General features: G+C 35.8%; 1 protein-coding gene across 1 annotated transcript; it reads right to left on the reverse strand.

Moving 5' to 3' along the window:
* Positions 1–6,081: 6,081 nt before the first annotated feature.
* LOC143540524 (cellulose synthase A catalytic subunit 5 [UDP-forming]-like) lies at positions 6,082–13,698 on the reverse strand. The gene is made up of 14 exons (XM_077033557.1): positions 13,295–13,698; positions 12,971–13,166; positions 12,672–12,877; positions 12,415–12,511; positions 12,159–12,330; positions 11,772–12,038; positions 10,768–11,113; positions 10,549–10,686; positions 10,330–10,455; positions 9,993–10,205; positions 8,637–8,916; positions 8,360–8,556; positions 7,448–7,798; positions 6,082–6,912 (listed from the first exon to the last, which is right to left on the reverse strand). Exons 1-14 carry the CDS (start codon positions 13,373–13,375, stop codon positions 6,331–6,333), a joined length of 3,252 nt encoding a protein of 1,083 aa, XP_076889672.1. The 5' UTR covers positions 13,376–13,698; the 3' UTR covers positions 6,082–6,330.
* Between the last annotated feature and the right edge of the window lie 5,635 nt (positions 13,699–19,333).

Genomic DNA, 19,333 nt, shown 5'->3' on the forward strand with positions numbered 1-19,333 from the left:
TAATTACGAATATAATACACGGGTTTTTGATCATGGAGCTAATCAAAACCAATTGTTTCTAATGACAACAGTGCACGTGTTTTTCAGTCAAAAGCGAATCAAAACCAACCGCTTCTAATGACAATGGTATACGATTTTATTTTATTTTTTTCACTTTCTCATCCATCATTTACATGGAATCCGTTTATGGAGACCTAGAAGTGGACTCCCAGCTTATTATTGATATTGCATGGATGGAACTTGATTAGGAAATGCATGGGAGCCATTGTTCTTCACGTTGATGAAGGCTTGAAGGTGTGTAGGTGTTTGAAAGAAGTGAAGGCTGAAATTATGGAGTGAGGAAGTGATATTTCATTGAATTGTTGTAGTCTAGTGTTTGACAAGAAATATGGTATCTGGATAAGATAATGAAATTAATCTTGTATTATGGATAAGATGACAACTGACAAGATTACCGAAGCGGCCCGAGACCTGTATAACCCGATCCGAATTCACCCGAACCAATTAAACTCTTAACCCGAACCCGAGATAAAATATTCAGGTCGGTATTTGGGTTGAAATACCCTTATTCGGGTTGACCCGAATAACCCGAAGTATGATACATCGATGTATGTATCCTTATATTTATAGGGTAGTTTAGCAGTGAAGTAACATAGTGGTCATATGTATTCTTGTTCGGTTGTTCTCAATACTCCAATTAATATTGGATCTATCACATCGGATCCCAATGTATTAATTACCATATAGCATGTTGAAAATGTATCTTCAATTCAAAAACTTAAATAGTATAGTATTTAAACCAATATGTGTTGGACATGTTTCTTCAATCTACACAAGTATTGATCCACATGCTACAACACTCCATCCCGTCTAATCCATGCTTGTATGATAAACATCATGTTTTGCTAAATATTATAAGTTATTATTGAATATGGTTGTATATTACGGTTTTATAACGGCTTAGAATATGTTTTTTAATATTGTTAAAGGTGGTTAAATTTTTTTAATTTGTTAAACCCGAATTAGCCCGAACCGTTTAACCCGAAACCCGAACAAACCGAACTTATTTGGGTCGGTTCTTGGGTCAATTTGTTTTTAGCTCAAACCCGAACAAACCGACCCGAACAAACCAAAACCCGAATAAATAACCCGAAGAACACCCCTAAGATTACCTGTACCATACTGAACAATACTGATACTGATACCAAAAATAAGTGAAGCCTTATAATGAACACTGTAACAATTTTTTCGGTTCGGTATCGATCGGTATCAATTCATTGAAAAAAACTGAAACCAAATGGGTTGTTACAGAAGACATAAAAAACGAGTACACTTACAAGTTGCAGTTTAATTTCAATAAGGTGATGGCATACGACAAAAAAATGCTCCTCTCTATCTTGTAAACCATTCTAAACTTTTACACCGCTTCAAAAAATGATTTTTGTATCATTGTTGCTTCTATTTTTATGTATTGCGGTGCATGGATAACTTAGAAATCCTGAATGTTTCTATTTTACATCACTGTCAAGTTGGTATGAACCTTCGGTTTAAGGATGGTAATAGGACGTGTTTGGGACGGTGCTGGAAATCTCGTAAGTTTGTTAGCAAAACATTCAGGATTTCTAGGTGTATTGTTCTTCTTATCATTCTAATCTTTATATAATTGTATTTTTTTTTAACTTCAACAAAATAAAATACGATAAGAGTTTATGACATCATAAAATGTCGGAAATTTTTGAAATGTGTAAATTTCATGAGAATATAAATCCCAAAAAATAGCTCATATGTATAGCATTTAAAATAAATAGCAATACATACATTACCAGACAAATATCAAAGAAAAATAAGCATAAATATCCAAATGTGTTAGAGCATATATCTCTTTAATAAGTAGGTCCTTTAGCATTTAATACTATACCCATACCCAAACTTATAAGACGTAGTGCGACACTTTCTCACCCAAAACTCTCTTAAAATACCGGGAACACCACCCCTCGGAGGCCTTGGGGTGTTTGGATTTGAGGGGCGCTTCCCATAAAACGCTAGAATGGGGAGGAAATGAGGAAATCTGATAGGCTGCTTTATAATTATTTTTCTTTTTAATATAAAGAAAATAATAAAATAATAATAAGGAAATTATTTGAAGGGCTCCATCCATCACACTCATTTTAGCCAAAAAGGTCATATTATGACGTGACGCTACATGACACAAAACCAGGGACGGGCTTATGGCTATTGCACGGGGGTCGGTGAAAAAAAAAATATTTTAGTTGTATATATATGCTAAAATCTCCTATGAAATATAGACCCCGACCCTATAAAATAGTGAGAACATGTAGAAGCATAGTCGAAGCAAGGTGAGAAAAAAAAAGTATGATCATCGCTGTTTTTTTCTTTCAAAATTATCAGAGTAAATATAGCATGGTTACCTGAGAAAGAGTTGATAAAGAAAAAAGAATATGAGGGATTTTGTTTTTAACTCTTTTTTTTTTGTTTTTATAAGTGATACATGTGTGGTTGAGAATTTAAAAAGGATAATCACTTCTATCCTAGCTACTTTAGTTTTTCAACCCTTATGGATTAAGTATTGTTTATATAGTATAGTGTTTTAACTTTTAACTTAAAAAGTTATCATATGAAATAGCAAAGCAGTTTTTTTCGTTTGAACTATCTTATTTACTTTATTTGATTAATAGAAATATATGTATTTTCAAGAACGAATTCTTTTACTGTTTATGTAATTAAGGTTTTTTATTATTAAAAAAAGTTTATTCATTTTTTATCGCATACATGAATCGATACGTTTTTGCACATCTGCTCGGACCTGTATCCTTAGTGCGACTCGCTATTAACGAAATTTTGAGATGTGTTGATAACTTATTTTGGTTTAACGTTAGTATGTGACCCGACCCGAGTAACTTGGATAGACAAAATGATTATTATATAGCGATAGAAACAGTCTCATCAAAACATTTGATCCCTGTGAAAAAAATTCTCGGGTCAGACACTACAGAAAACGTCAGTATAAAAGCTCCATCCATTACACATGGTTTAACAATCCCATGCTTAAAACATGCCTCATCTATGTTAGGGTTATAATGTCATTCAAACGTAATATAGTATATCTCCATTATCAAAAACCACATGTAACGGTAAATCTTATTGACTTTAGAAAGTTGCACCATATGTTTCATAATTTGTTCAAAGCCCCTAAACTTTTTCCATACAATTTAGTAATTAGCCACATGGGTTTTTCATGATTATTTGTACAAAGCCCCTAAACCTTTTTTTATTTCGTTTTAATTTTATTTTTGAATTGTTTTTATTCTTTTACTTTTTACTTTAACTAACCAAGACATTATATTTTGATGGTTTTACCTTTTGTTAAACACGTAGTAATATGCGGGTTTGATAGAGCGGATTTGAACGTTATTAGATAAAATCAATGAAACGAAAATGTTTCAGTACTCTTTTACTTAAATTACAAACGTATTTGTTGGGGTAATCATTTGCTAACACGATAAACCTTTAAACACCGTGAATCGAACACGTTATAATTTAATAATTATGGTTTAGGTAAGTAATAATTAATATTGTGAATATTGATCCATGATGGAGCAGTAATAACTAATAAGAGCACCCCCAAATTCATTCATTCGTTCATTCCATAACAATTCAATTCAATTCAATTCAATTAGGGTTTCAATCTTCCAACCCATTTCTTTCTTTTGTTCTTACAGCGTAAGTTTCCTCCTCATTCGATCTTTTCGTTTTCTAATATTATTAATATTATTATTATTTGTTCGTTCTATTAATTAATTAATTAATAGAGATTGCTATGTGTTTGTCACATGCAATTGCATCTGTTCCTTTAGATTGTTACCAATTTTAATTTCAATTTTAGTAGCCATAGATTGGTATGTGTATTGTGACTTGAAGTATCAATTCAGAGTGTTTTGGGGTGAAAACCTGATTATTATTATGACTGTAACATATTATGCAATTTCTAGGTTAAAGCAATAATATTTGAAAAATCAGGTTAAGAGCTATAGTAATCGCTAGTCGGGCGATGGGGTGGGGACTAGGCGACTAGCGATTACTTGGCGCCTAGTCGGGATTTTTACAACCATTCCATTAATCAGTGTTGCAAAAATCCCAACTAGGCACTGATTAATCGCTAGTCCCCATCCCACTGATTAAATTTGGGCTAGTCGGCCAATTAGTCGGTCAATGGTCAAATCTGGCCAAACTCACGATTAATCAGACTCAAGTCGATGTTTTCAGGTGAGGTTCCGGCCAAAATCGGCGCTTTCCGACGAGATTCCGGCCAAAATGTATATGTGTGTATATAAAACCGAAAATTACATATAAAAATGCGTGTGTATGTATAACTGAAAATTTTACATTAAAGTCCGATTCGATTAGCGACTAGCAATTTCTACAGCGCTGCTCCTAATTATCAGTTATAGTTCATAGTTTTGTAAGTCACAATAACTAATTCTCGAAAACGCACATCCAAATATGTGTCTAATTGGGTTCTAGTTGTGTTGCTTGATGAGCCTGTTTTTGAGCTGAGTGAGCTGCTCAATGAGTCCATGCATAAACTACTTGTACCTGTGTAGTATTTAGAGTTAGTCGTCGTCTTTTAGTCATACATAAAGCATTCTTAGTCGTGCCTAGAGCTATATTTGTATGTATATATTTTCTTAATGTTTGAAAATTAACACGTTCATTTGGAACACTTTTCAAATATTCTTTGTGTATTAAGCGAAAAACCTTTGATTCATTGAGCACTAAATCATATACAATTTTGGAACACTTACAAATGTTCTTTTTCAGTGTTTAAAATGTGTAGATTGGTTGCTGCGGAAGATGATTTGGTTGGTGAACTAGATCATCATCAAAGCATGATAAATGAAACCGACCGTATGGACCCACAAATCCGAGCTCAATTTGCACGTTTGGAAGCAAGGATAAGCAGGGTTGAGGCTCGGATGGAAAAGCTAGAGGTTAGTGTTCAGTATCTGCAAAGGCGAATGTATGTCTATGGCTTTGTCTGTTTGATGTCTGTTTTGTATGCCATTTTCAAATAGATTTTAATGTGAGTGAGGAACGTGTATCAGGTTTAATGTTTCTAGCATATTGTGTAAAGGTAGTTGTATTGCTGTGATGTTAGACAAATAAAAATGATCGGCTTTATCTCGGTAAACTTTCCTTCTTATTTGGGTGTATGTTTATTTCTCTTGCTCTGTTGATGAATATATGTGTAGCGGATTTGGTAAAGTCTGGTTCAAATGAAAAAATGTAGAACAAATGAGAACATTTGAACAAAGGTTTAGTTGCAAAAAACCGGTCCAGATTTGTCAAAACTGATGAACTGACTGACTGAGATTACATCTTCGGTCTGGATACTAATGCACATTCGGTTTCTGATCAGTCTGAAGCGGTCTGGTTTGCTTTGCGCGTAGGGCAAGTTTTTCACTTTTATCCTTTTCTTTATGTTTCAGACAATTTATTCACAGTTTTGTTCCTTGTATGTTTTATAATTCCCTCTATTTAGTCATTGATTATGTTTCAGTACATGAATGGCACGAAGTGATCGTGTTCTTTGCATGTTGGTAACCCTACGCTCCTAACTTCGCTGCTAAGTGCTACCAAATCGTTACTGAAATAAAAATTGTTCACGCTCCTAACCAAGTTTGACGACTTTATGCCACGAACAGCGTTCAGATGAATATTTTTAGATCAAATGAAAATTGCAAACTTTTTTTTAGATCAAATGAAAATTGCAAACTTACTTGCAAAAATATCAACATGTTGAAGTAAAACAATAAATGATATAATTACTCTTGAGATAATTTCTGAACTTTTAAATCAACTAAGTTGTTATAAAATATAAGCAAACTCCATAATACAATGTTTTTATGAAATTAAAATTAAGTCAATAGACTTTCTTGAAAGAATCCTTTCTGAATTGAACTTATTTAAATGATGTGTTCAAAACAAAAAAATGGTTCTGTTTTCCAATTTCTTATTGCAAGACAAGATGTTTAACTAATTATAAATGATGATATAAAAAGAACCCATCAAAACAAGAGAGACCAGTTTTGTCACACATTTGTGCAAACCATATGTACTAAAAAAGAAAAGATTATACATGATATTATAAAAAAGAACCCATCAAAATCATAACCTCAAAAAAGTCAAAAACTAAAAATTAAAATTCAGCCTCAAATCTACCACAAACTTCCTCCAACCAATTTCTATCTACAAATCCTAACCAACATCTTCCAGTCATTCAGTCACACTACACTACTCCAACCCGCATACTTAATCACAATCCAACCCGCACACTTCCAACACGATCCCGTCTTTACCCACAAACGGGTTGACCCGAACCCACAAAAGCGTGAGAATCGAAGCCAAAAGAATCGACCACACAACTATTATCGTCGGCACATTCTTTTGTTTTCCCATCATACCCTTGAGGAAAGGATACAAATGAAGAATCACCCATATAGCAAAAAACAACCTCCCAAAAAGTGGGCCCCACGACTCGTACCCGTTACTAATTGCATCCGAGATCCCAACAACCACTCCAACAATGTTGAAGAATAATAATGTCAAAGGCGGGATCAAAAGCGTTGTCCATTTGAACACATAAAGCTCGGAAAACTCCACGTCATCGCCTCCTTTTGAGGTAACCGTGAAATTTGTATTCACACCCGCTAACACTTTTAGTAGACCTTGAAAAAGAGCAAAAAGATGAGACGAGACACCACCGATCACCCAAAACTGCTCATTTCTCCAAAAATCATCGATCCCGACACCACCCCATTGGATTTCTAAAATGCTTGTGATCGCGATTGATAGAAACATGAGCATGAAAATAATGCTAGCATAGTTGCTTATCTACATTAAAGGATAAAGAGCGTATTAGTTGTTTGGACACGCAGTTTCAGAGTGATTATTTAATAAAACATAGGGAAATAATATCATAAAAAAATATTCTTTGTTTATTCACAAAAGTCCTACCACGTTTTTTTGCGCATATAAAGTCCCCCGACATGTAAAATTTGCACGAAATTGTGAATTTATTTTTGTAAAACAACTTAGAACCAGTACATCCGAAATTATCAGTTAGTCCCTCTACTAGTTTCTTAAAACAATTTGAACATATCGGTTCTAAATTGTTTAAAAAATATTCCAATTTTGTTCAAATATAACATATAGAGAGACTTTAATGTGCAAAAAAATTGTTGAGGGACTTTAGTGAAAAGAAAAAAAAACAGAAAATATATTGGGTTCTTTTATCGTATTTGCCCTCAAAACATATTACAAGAGACGGTGTTATAATTCGTTTTGATGGTCTCAACTGTTTGACAAATTCTGATTATTCAAGAAAATAATAGATGAAATAAAAACAAGGGTATAAATGTAATTTTACCTCAGGGACGATAAATTTTCCGGTAAGGAGACAAACAGCTGGAAGTGTGCAATAAGCAACCAATGGGAGGGAGGTTAACGGATAAACCACGGAGTTTATGTATGAAAGTCTCTCCAAAGGCTTTAAACCACACCCGTAACCGTACCATATTGGGCAATGCCTGCTTAACAAGATTTCAACTGACCCGAGGGCCCACCTAAGAACTTGGTGAAGACGGTCCGAGAGATTAATTGGAGCCGAACCCTTAAAGGCGGGCCTCTTTGGAATGCAATAAACCGACCGCCAACCATGACAATGCATCTTGAACCCCGTTAAAATATCCTCTGTAACCGAACCATATATCCATCCAACCTGTTGTTTTTAACAAGACCAGTATAGTTATTATTTAAAGGAGTAATGTTTTACCCGTGTACCCAAAGATGGGTCGGTTTAGGTTAAACGTTCTCTCCCATGGGTAAACTGGGAAAAATTCTATAAACTCGACTAAAAAATGAAACAGGTCAAAGTGGCACGAAGCATGTCCAAACATTTACGATCTTCTAAATCAGTTTACTAAAGAAATGTTATTCTTATTTTAATAGCACAATTTCTGTAATCATGTTTAATGCATCAGTTAATTATAATTTATAAATGCCAAGAAAAATAGACAAAAGCCGTTGCGAATGATTCAATCCTACATGGCCCGTTTTGTTCACTACCTGACCCGTCTTGACCCGACCCTAACCCTGCCTGACCGTCTTGACCCAACCACGTCTGACCCGACTCCAACCTATGTAGACTCAACCCTGTCCGACCCTTCTTGACCAATCCTATTTGACCCTTCTCGACCCGACCCGTCCTGACCCAACCCTGTCATCTTTAATGCAAACAAAAACAAAAAAAACAGCTACTTATGTTTTTGTTTCTACAAACCTCTTTTCCCCATTCAGTTTTATCTTCATAACCGCAACTTATGACATGAATGGCTTCTTTCAACAGTGAAGCAGAAGATGTACCGGGCAGAACACCACCATCTTCCAAAAACGTTGACCCAACAAACACAGGAGACTGCCCGAATTTCTTTTCAGACTTTATTTGAGGCACGAGTGATGATTTTTCACTATTTACTCCTGCAACAAAAAACCAACTTATAAAACTAATAATATGAAAATAAATATATAATTTATTCAAACTTCAAACCACCAACTACCGTCATCTCCCTTTTCAATATTCTCTAGTGCGTGTATTCGAGTTGAAGCTTCCATCATCTTCTTCATCTTTTTCATTATTTTCTTTGAGTTTCCTTTGCTTTTCTTTTTCTTTCTTGATGAGAAACAACACAAGCACCATTTTGGCAAACAGTTGCACGTTTTTCCAGGTGGTTTCGTTTTAGTCGGGGCATCGAATCCGTACAATGCTTGTCTCCTGAAAACACATCCAGTTCCAACATATATTGGTCCTTGGATTCCGTCTAGTCCCTTCATGTTAATCTGTCATAACGATTAAAAAGGATTTTAAGTAATTTGTAAATATAAATAATAAATGGTGTGGCCCAAGGAATTTAGATACAAATGTGTAAAAATCAGTTAATTATTAGTTAACAAAAAAATATATAAGCCCTAAGTTTCAGGCCCGATTAATTATTTTGGGCCATTTTTTCAGCCAAAATTTCAAACACGGATCGTAAAACCAGAAAAACAGAAGCTGAAACCGAACCCACTGTGAAAACCGAAACAGAGCGGTTCTCAAAAACCCAAAAACCGACCCACGCACACCCCTAGTAAGATCACATGTAGCACTTGAGATCCATTTACTTATGAATGGGTCTATTTGGGTTATGTTTAATCTCTGACTGGTCAAATGGGTCAAATAAAAAGAACTAACCAAATAGTCATATGGATTATCTTTTTCATCATCATCGTACTCAGTATATCCCACCAATAGCAAAGCTATGTTAGGGTCTGAGGAGGGTAAGATGTAGACAGCCTTACCTCTACCCCATAGGGATAGAGAGGCTGCTTCCGGTGAGACCCCCGGCTCGATAGTAGTTTTGCATCAAGCCTTGGACATAAAGCACATAGCACTCAATCATCGGGATACCGGCTGATTGGTGCATGTACCCTCGTCTTTCGGCTATCAACGCCACCACATGATGCCTGATTAACCTTCCGCCACTTTTAACGTTATTTTCACGAGATTAGTAAAATAACGTCAAAATTAGTGCAATTTCACTTTTGCCCACCCGAGGGTTTACACATATATACATAATATGCGCGCACCTCAAGCAGGGCGTAATGGATTATCTTTTTGAATCATAATAATTATTATTCAAAAAATGAACTTATTATTAACATAGAATGATTTCTGTACACGTGTTTTACACACTAATAATTGTTCAGAAATAATCAGAACTAGACAACGATTGTCCCGGACTTCAGGTCAAGCAGATCCCGTTCAGTTATACACATGCTTACCCATTTTGACCCATTATCTGACCCGCCCATTTTACCACACTTATGCAGGAACAGAATAAGATAATACTGTACAGGATGAGGTGGTGACATACATCAAAGAAGACAACGTTGCGATTTGAATATCTATCATGACGATCAATCCCATCAAATCTTTGAGGAAATTGGACATAACAAATTTTCTTTCCGCATATAGGGTCCATCATGAAGCACATAGCCTCCCTCATGGCTTTACTATTATTTATATAGTGATCACAATCCACATTTAGCATATATGGCGCATTTGTAATTACCGCCGACACTCGGATCTTCAAATAGAAACACAAATTAGTCAAAATCAATCAAGAAAACAATATCGTAAGTATAAATGTACACTCCATGATAATAATAATAATAATAATAATAATAATAATAATAATGCCAAGTTCATACCAAAGCATTCATGGCACCGGCTTTCTTGTGGTGGTCAAATCCAGGCCTTTTTTCCCTAGAAACATAAACCAGACACGGTAATTCATTTCCTTCAACATCTTGTACGCCATTATTCCCTAGAAAAACCTATTAAATATGTATATATTTCAATATTTTTATTTAAGCGTAAAATTGATATTATAAAATATATATTAAAACGATGAGAAATCGTGCACGAACTTGGATCATTCCAGGATGATCCCTAACATTGTTTCCGGGCCATGGAGTACCATCTTGCATTGTCCATCCGTCCTCGGGAACCTTTTGGGCCATTGACACAAGCCCATTAATCCGTATCTTAAACTCCTCATAATCCCTCTGTAATGATAATATAATAATTTAAGCACAAAAATTGATGCTATTAAAATAATTAAACAAAAAGAATTTCTTTTTTCAAACCTTCATAGCGCGTCGTTCGCGAACAAATGCCGGATGTACTTTATCTTTAAGGTAATCAACCTTTTGAGCAAAATACCACTCGGGAGCACGCGGCTCTATACTAAACTTTTTGCAAAATGGGACCCACTTCCTTGCAAACTCAGATGTTTCTGAGAGTGCTTCGAATGTAAGCATGGCGGCACCATCGTCAGAGACATAGCAAGCAACTTTGTCCACAGGGTAATCCACCGCCAAGATGGATAATACCGTGTTAGCAGTGATGAGTGGTGGTTCTTTTAGTGGATCCACGGTGCTCACAAACACGTCAATAGGGGCTAGCTCACACGCCTTCTCGTCTTTCTCATACCTACGTACAAAGTAAAACAACTTTAAACATTAAAGAGAGGGGAGTTTACAGGGGTGGCAATTCCGGACATGATATAAATCACGACATGAAATAGTCAGGTTTTTTGTTGTCATTTCCAACCCGTTTGATAAACAAGTCATGTTTGAGTTAACCCTGTTTAACACATTTAATTAAACAGATCATACTCGGGTAGTCGGGTTGACCAGTTTAACTTGTTTAAGTAAACAGATAACTTGTAGTGTGTGTGTGTGTGTGTATTGTAGGGTTGTAAACGAGCCGAGCCAGGCTGGGCTCAGGCTCAAGCTCTAACTTAAATAAGCCAGCTCGACTCGGATTGCGTTCAGCTCGTAAAAAATCAACCCAGCTGATGCCTCGTCGAGCTAGCTCGTTTAATTTTTATTCTTTTTTACACGATATATAAAAGGGAAAATAATGCATACACATAATGCTAAGAAATATATATTATATGTGTTATTTTTTTTTCTTCAACTGCTTTTATGTTACTTTTCATAAATACACAAACGTATATATATACTAATTGTTGAGGTTTAATATAAACGAGCGACCCACAAGACTCAACTCGTTTACAAACTAGCTTTTTTCAAGCGAACCTTAAGTGAGACATGAGCTATATAATCATAGTGTGAGATGCTTATACCTTAATGATAACCGATCCAAGTATGTTTCACGCTCGATAGGAAACCATTTTGGGAATTGATCTAAGATCCATGAAACGGCAAACCATATCTCACAAATGACTGACGTGAGCCACAAACCAAATGCATCATTTACTGGATGAAGGATTCTATAATGAAAGAAGAGGCCAAGAATGACCACCCGCAATAATATCACCATTCTGTACGGACTTATCTTGCTTGAGGGAATCGGTATCTTCCTTGACAGTGGTTGCCTCCCCTCATCCATCCTAAATTATCAAAGTAACACAAAATTATCATTCTTTACGGATTTTTCCACATTTTGTACTTAGAACACTTAATGTGCTATTTGATGTAAATAACTATTAGAAATGAAATAAAGCGTGTACTTGGGTAAATCAGCATCATCTAGATCTCCACCACTACCATTCCCTTCATGCTTAATTATCTCAAGGTTATCGACTTGTCGTTTCCTCCATTCCTCTAATCTATGCTTCCATGCAACCGTTCCATACCCATAAACCGCTAAATCTTTCTTCAGGTCCATCGGCCTAGGGGGCACTAATACAACCACATTGAAATTAAACCAAAGGCCATACAAAACTACCAACAAAATTAACACTCAACAAGAAATTTATAACTTACAAGATATTGATGAGCTAGTATCAAAACACTGCATCGGATGGACTCGTCTTGACCGACCATCGAATGGTGGGATGATTAAAGCATGGCTATCATTATCCTTCAGTAAGAAAAGTTTTAAAAGTATTACAACTTCATAATCCAAATTTTATTCAACTTCAAAACAAATAGAACTAACAGGGTGTTTGGATTTGCACATTATAGTAATAAGCACACATCCAAACACCCCCTAATGACGATTGCACTCGTGTTATCATTACCTCTTCACAGTAAGTAAGAAGAGGAACCTCGTGGCTAAGACTTCCCCCATGCACCTCAAACGGAGCGGCAAAACCGTAAATACTAGATGCACGAGGGGCGGTATTCATTTGCGAAGAATATTCAACATCATTGTTCCGAAGATCAAACTCATTAACCAAATCATCAAACTCATCCTCTTCTTCATCACCATCAACTCTAGGACTCCCTAATATCAAAAGTTCCAATTTAGTCCCTCTACTTTCACTAAATTACACGAAAGACACAAAAAAACATTTCATCATAAACCATAACTCTATACCTTTGATCCTTTTGTATCTAGTTTTGCATTGAGGGCAAGCTTGATTACCCTCCCTTCTTTCATACTCATAGCAAGTCCTACAAATCGGAAACGCGCATTCGTTGCACGCCACAAACGGCTCCCCATCATTCGTTATTTCGATTTCGTCCCCGCAAATTTGACAAATTTGACCACTTAACTCTTTCACAGATGTCACCTATGTTAAATCAAAACTATTATTATTATTCATAACCATAACATACAATACATCAAATTCATCATTCAAATCATAAAACAAATAATAATAATAATAATAATAATAATAATAATAAAAATATAACTTACCCTTCCAACTTCATCTGCATTGATTAAAATAAACTCATTTCTGTTATGTGAACCAGCAATTAACCTCCCATTTGTAGCCATTGAATCAACAAAACATACACATAAAAAACATGAAATCTTTAATAAAATCCGACAAAAACCCTAACCCACATTAAAAAATAATAATAATGTAAACAAGGATATTCTTGTGACAGTATATATATAATAATATAAAAATTAAAAACCCCAAATTATTATTGTAATCAAGGATGAAAAAAAGGGTTTATATAAAAACTTGAAGATATGAATATATGAATGCTGGATCTCTGTGGTAATAATATACGGAAAAGGGGTTGATGGTGGTGGGGCCCACCGATGATGACGGTAGTGGTGACGGTGGCGACGGTGGTGGAGAACAGAACAGAACAGAAAATGGGGTTTGTTTGTTGTTTCAGAAGAGCACTTAAAAGCTCTCTGTGTGTGTGTGTGTGTGTGTCAGTTTAAGGTTTGGCAGATAGTCACGTGCGGTCAAAGTGTTTGTTAAACTTTTTATGTTTCAACATTAACATGATAGCTTGTTGTGCACTTTGGATGTTTGCTTGTACATTTATTAGGGCTTTGCGTGTCATCTAAAATATTAGTTAGATAAAAGTTTTTATTTTTAAAAAGAAAGTTATAAAAAAAGGAAGCTTTTGTTTAGGGATTGACTTGTTAAACTTCTGAGTTCTAAAACTAAAACTAAAAAAGCAGTTAACAATAATTAAATAAACTTTAACCTCAACTTTAGCTCTAACAACTAGTTTACCAGTAATATCCGCTATAAAAATGTATAACCATATGAACGATATTTATGTTTCAGGACCGGCCTCAAGATTTTAAATATTATGGCTTAGCCAAAATAAAAAGGGTTCGTAACGAGTAACGAAATAGATAGGCTAATTTTTTTAATGATGACTAAAGTTATGGATGTGATGGGTCCATATCCTCGTGAATGTAAGGCTTGGGTGATTTTAGGTGAGAATAAATTTGTTATTAAAAAAAGAAGATCCATGCTTATTATTGATTTAAAATAGACAGAGTTATAGATATTGTCCTTTATATTTATATCAAATTTCAATGATTATTATTTATTTTTAAGAAAATCCATGTTTTGTATGTTGTAAACTCACTTTTAATATATAAAAAAATTTTAAAAATATCCTAGATATTACTCGAATCATATATTATGAAATTCCAACTTACGAGACTTAAATTTTGCTTCTCGCATGTCAAATAAATACCATGTAAACGATATTTAATGCATTATAAATTATACAATGAATAGACTTGTTTAGAGTTGTAAGTCTACCCGAGTTTTGCAAGTAAAGCTCAAGTTGTTTATTAAACGAATTTATTTATTTTTCTTGAGTTTGGGCTTAGACTTGTTTAAACTTAACTCAATTCAAGATTTTACTAAATCTATCTTAACTATCTCATATACGGTTTGACTTGGTTACAACCTTATTTACGAACTGTTAATATGCAACAACAAGACACATTTTGTTTTTATAAATATGATTGTTCATATTGACTTGACTAGAATAAAAGTAAACGCTTTAGCATAATATTTTTCGATATATGTAATATGCAAAAAAAATTAAAAAAATTATGTTATATAATTCAGCAACAATTAAATGAATGGCATTAATTTGGTCGACATCTTTTAATTCAAGAGGCGTTTTAATTTTTTAAACGCTAGTTTAGGATGGTAATTAAACCCGAACTCGATGGGAATACTCGAAACCCGACATAATTGGGACGGGTAATACCCGTCCCATTAGGGTATGGGACGGGTTTGGGATTAGTTTTAACATTTTTCGTGGGTCTGGGACGGGTCTGGGATTTCTAATATACCCGATAATATTGTCCCATTTACCCGATTATATACCCGACTAACCCGACACACACACACATATATATATATATATATTAACAATAGATTAAAAGAATGGAATATTATATTCTAAATATACGATAATAATATCAATCCATTAATGAATATTTGACATTTCATCTACCATCTTTCACTGGAAGTTCTAAATGATAATTACCAAATACAAAATCTCCTTGGCCGCCCAACTCCACAACATTCGTTACTATTGATAGTTTTACGGTGTAAAATAAGTTCAATATTCCAACAACTCACATGTCAAGTTTTGACTAAGATAATAATTTTTGGTAACGTTTATGGTTATCATTCTTTGTAATCTATTAGTGATATTTTGTTAAAAACCCAATAGAAACCCGACGAGTTTTGCGTCGGGTATACCCGACGGGTATTTTTAATAAATAAATGGGAAACCCGAAACCCGATGTGTATCCCTGAAACCCGACGGGTAATTCCCGATAAATACCCGACGGGTCTGGGACGGGTTTGGGACAGGGTTTTATAATCGGGTGCGGGTCTGGGACGGGTCTAGTTAATATGTATATATGTTGTGTGTGTATATATATGTAGATTGATTTGGTAAACATATATTATTCTTTTTCAAGGTAAAAATCTTTGGATTACATCACTAGATCAAATTACGTAACTATATACGCATATGTTTTGTTTCAGGGTGTATGTAAATAAATACAAACTTAACTAGACACATTTACTATTTTTTATTATTTTCTTTATTTTATATGTCTAGATTATTTATTTATTTATATGCACACAATTTTAATATATTTAAGTATATATTTGTATTTATAATAATATACATGCAATATCATGTTAACTTATTATAATAACGTTATGTATGTAAATGTATATGAATACTATTTGTTTTACTTTATTTAAAAATAATTATATTTGAAATAATTTATTTTTTTGGAACTGTGTTTATAATAATTTACTAGATTTCTTATTTGACTCTCAGTTAATTTTATTAATAAACTTTATCAGCTGCGTTACATTAAGGTGCTGTTTGTTTTTGCAGACATAAACTGTCTGCAAGCTGATTTCATCTGTTTTCATGTCTGCAACTGAAGATGTGGTCTGAAGATCTGCAAGCTGAAAATATAAGACTGTTTGTTTTTATAAGCTGATACTGTCTGCATAACTGTCAAACTTATCTCACAAGATAGAAGTCATTTATTCAAGTTACATCTAGTTTTTAGTCTTTGCTTGCCATGCCGATTTGGTTTTGGTGGGTGGTGGAAGGTGGTGGTGGTGGATGGTGGTAGTGGCGGCGGACGGTGGGTAGTGGCGGTGGATGGTGGTGGTGGACAATGGGTGGTGGTGATGGATGGTTTTGGTTGGTGGTGGACGGTGGTGGTGATGGATGGTGGTGGTGGTGGGTGATGGATGGTGGTGGTGGTGGTGGCGGTGATGGATGGTGGTGGTGGTGATGGATGGTGGTGGTGATGGATGGTGGGTGGTGGACGGTGGTGGTGATGGATGGTGGTGGTGGTGGCGGACGGTGGTGGTGATGGATGGTGGGTGGTGGACGGTGGTGGTGATGGATGGTGGGTGGTGGACGGTGGTGGTGGCGGTGATGGATGGTGGTGGTGGTGGCGGTGGTGGATGCTGGGTGGTGGACGGTGGTGGTGATGGATGGTGGTGGTGGTGGCGGACGGTGGTGGTGATGGATGGTGGGTGGTGGACGGTGGTGGTGATGGATGGTGGGTGGTGGACGGTGGTGGTGGCGGTGGATGGTGGTGGACGGTGGCGGCGGGGTACGGGGGTGGTGGTGGCGGCGTACGGTGGGTGGTGGTGTTGGCGGACGGTGGTAGGAGCAGTGGATGAGAGGGTGGCTGCAAAGGGAGAAGAGTAGGGTTTTTTTGTGAAGATGTTTTAAGCAAGATTTCCTTGCTTTTCTTTTAAGATGAAAGAAGATAACTTCAGATCTGTTTTAAGAAAAAAAACAAACAGTCTTCAAGGGTAATGTCTGCGCGCCTGCAGACATTAGCTCCCTTGAAGATGTTTGAAGAAAAAACAAACACCCCCTAATATAAATTTAGTATTTTAACTTATTCATAATTACTTATATCTTTTTCCAACCCCAGCCAGAAAAGAGTACGGATTTTGATTCTCTGAACATACTCGTGGCACTCGCTTTCGGTGAACAGATTTTGGACACTACTAACTTAAGGCATATGGCGGGAATAATTCGCGCGACCAAAATAAAATTTAAACTGTCACATTTTTATATTTCGGAATTTATTAACTAGTATAGATACCCTCGTGTTACGACAGGGACGTCGCACCATTAAGTAAACTAACACGTTTAATCAACACATAATAACTCACGTAACTAAGGCCCAGGGGTATACCTTAGTTAACAAAAATTAACGAGTGGCATACCACTCTCTTCATAGGTTAAGGGGCGTTAAATTTTTTTAGAACAGCGACTTTCAACCCTTCCGAGGCCAAGACTATGTTGTTTTAACCGCGCCCACGCTTGGACGCTCGTGAGTTATTGGCGAACGCCTACCACCTACCGGATAAACCCGTCTCCCACGCCGGCCAAATGGCACCACAACGGAGAGCCGGTAAAACCGGTTCGAGATCGAGGATCGAACCTGTGACCTGGGATCCCCAAGTCTTCCTCTCATTTCCCTGGCCATCTGAGCTAGCCCAGATGGTTGTTAAGGGGCGTTAAATGTAAGGTGAGTCAAAATGTTAATGAGCTTTAACTCTACACACACAATAATTTTTATAAATTAAATTTACATTAGATAAAGATAGGTAAAGTATACAATTTTCTTAAGTTGAAGTAGAGTGCAACAGGATAAAGTATGTGATATTATGCCTACGTGGAATTAAGAAAGTGTGAATATATACCCCTTGGCCTAATGAATATTAGGAAACACAGATTTGTATAACCAAGAATTAAAGCTTCTTAGGGAATATAATCACAAATAGGCTCAGATATTGTGATCATTATAGCCTTTATCATCCAAAAATATTATGGTTTACATAGTTCTTGAAAAAAAAACAACTCTTAGATGAAAATAGTCTCATCATCATTGAGTGAGAAAATTATAGATTCGCTACCAGTGCTGCCAAAGACGGCCGGAAAGCCATTGAAGAAACTACTAAAGCAAATTAAAGTAATAAAAAAATAGAAAAAAAAATGAACGAAAAGTTAAAATAAAAATGTTGAACTACGCACAGCCGTTATGACGTGTTAACATGAAAAAGTTAGACCGAAACAAAAAACAACCAGTCGTTAAACGGGGAAAACTAGACGTTAAAACGTTAAACCACATAGGCACACACTCACGTTGCAGCGTGTTTATTTGCAAATTTTAGATCGAAACATAAAACGGAAATTTGTAAAAGATGAAAAGTATAGGTGGTCATGCACGCCGTTTAATGCAAAAAATTAGACCGAAACTTAAAATATATAAAAGATAACTAAGTCGACAAGGCCGTAAAATGGGAAAAATTAAACAATGAAATAACATAGTGGTTAAAAGTTTTTTTTTTTTAAATACTAAGGGTATATTTGGTTAAAGTTAATGGAATAAAGGGAGAATGGAATGAGGGAATGAAATTGATCATTACCATTCATATGTCTTGTTTGTTTAACACACGTGAATAAAGTGGATTACTTTATGTTTTATGTTGTTTAGTATCCAAGAAAAATGTGGGAGTGAAATAGAAATAATAAAAAAATATGCAATGGCGACAGTGGTGGTAGCTGCTACAACGAAAATGGTGGTGGTGGTGGCGACAATGGTGGTGGTCATGCGGCATGGCAGTGGTAGCATTGGTAGTGATGGAGATGGTAGGGTGGGAACGACGGTGGTGGCAATCAGGTAGCGACAGTGGTGGTGTCGATGATGGTCAGACGGTGGCGATGATAATGCTTGCGGTGGTTACAACAACGATGGTGGCGGTGGTGGCGCTGGTGATAAGGTGGTGGTGGTGGTGGCGGTGACAACAACGATGGTGGTGGTTGTTGGTAGGTGGTGGTTTTGTTGAGAAAGTGGGTGAATGAGGAATTGAATAAAAGAAAGAAAGGGTTAGAACTTAGAAGGAATGGTTTTGATGGAATGAGATTCGATGTATAATGGATTATTTGATTT

Source organism: Bidens hawaiensis, unplaced genomic scaffold, assembly GCF_021521415.1.
Source record: "Bidens hawaiensis isolate Kalapana, Puna unplaced genomic scaffold, B.hawaiensis_p1.1 tig00012269_1, whole genome shotgun sequence".
Taxonomy (NCBI): domain Eukaryota; kingdom Viridiplantae; phylum Streptophyta; class Magnoliopsida; order Asterales; family Asteraceae; genus Bidens; species Bidens hawaiensis.

Coding starts and splice junctions, on each gene's coding strand:
- LOC143540524 (XM_077033557.1), bottom strand. CDS start 13,375: ATGGCTACAAATGGGAGGTTAATTGCTGGTTCACATAACAGAAATGAG. Junction 12,331..12,414: donor TACTAGCTCATCAATATCTT/GTAAGTTATAAA, acceptor TGGTTGTATTAG/TGCCCCCTAGGCCGATGGAC. Junction 10,687..10,767: donor GCGAACGACGCGCTATGAAG/GTTTGAAAAAAG, acceptor TTATCATTACAG/AGGGATTATGAGGAGTTTAA.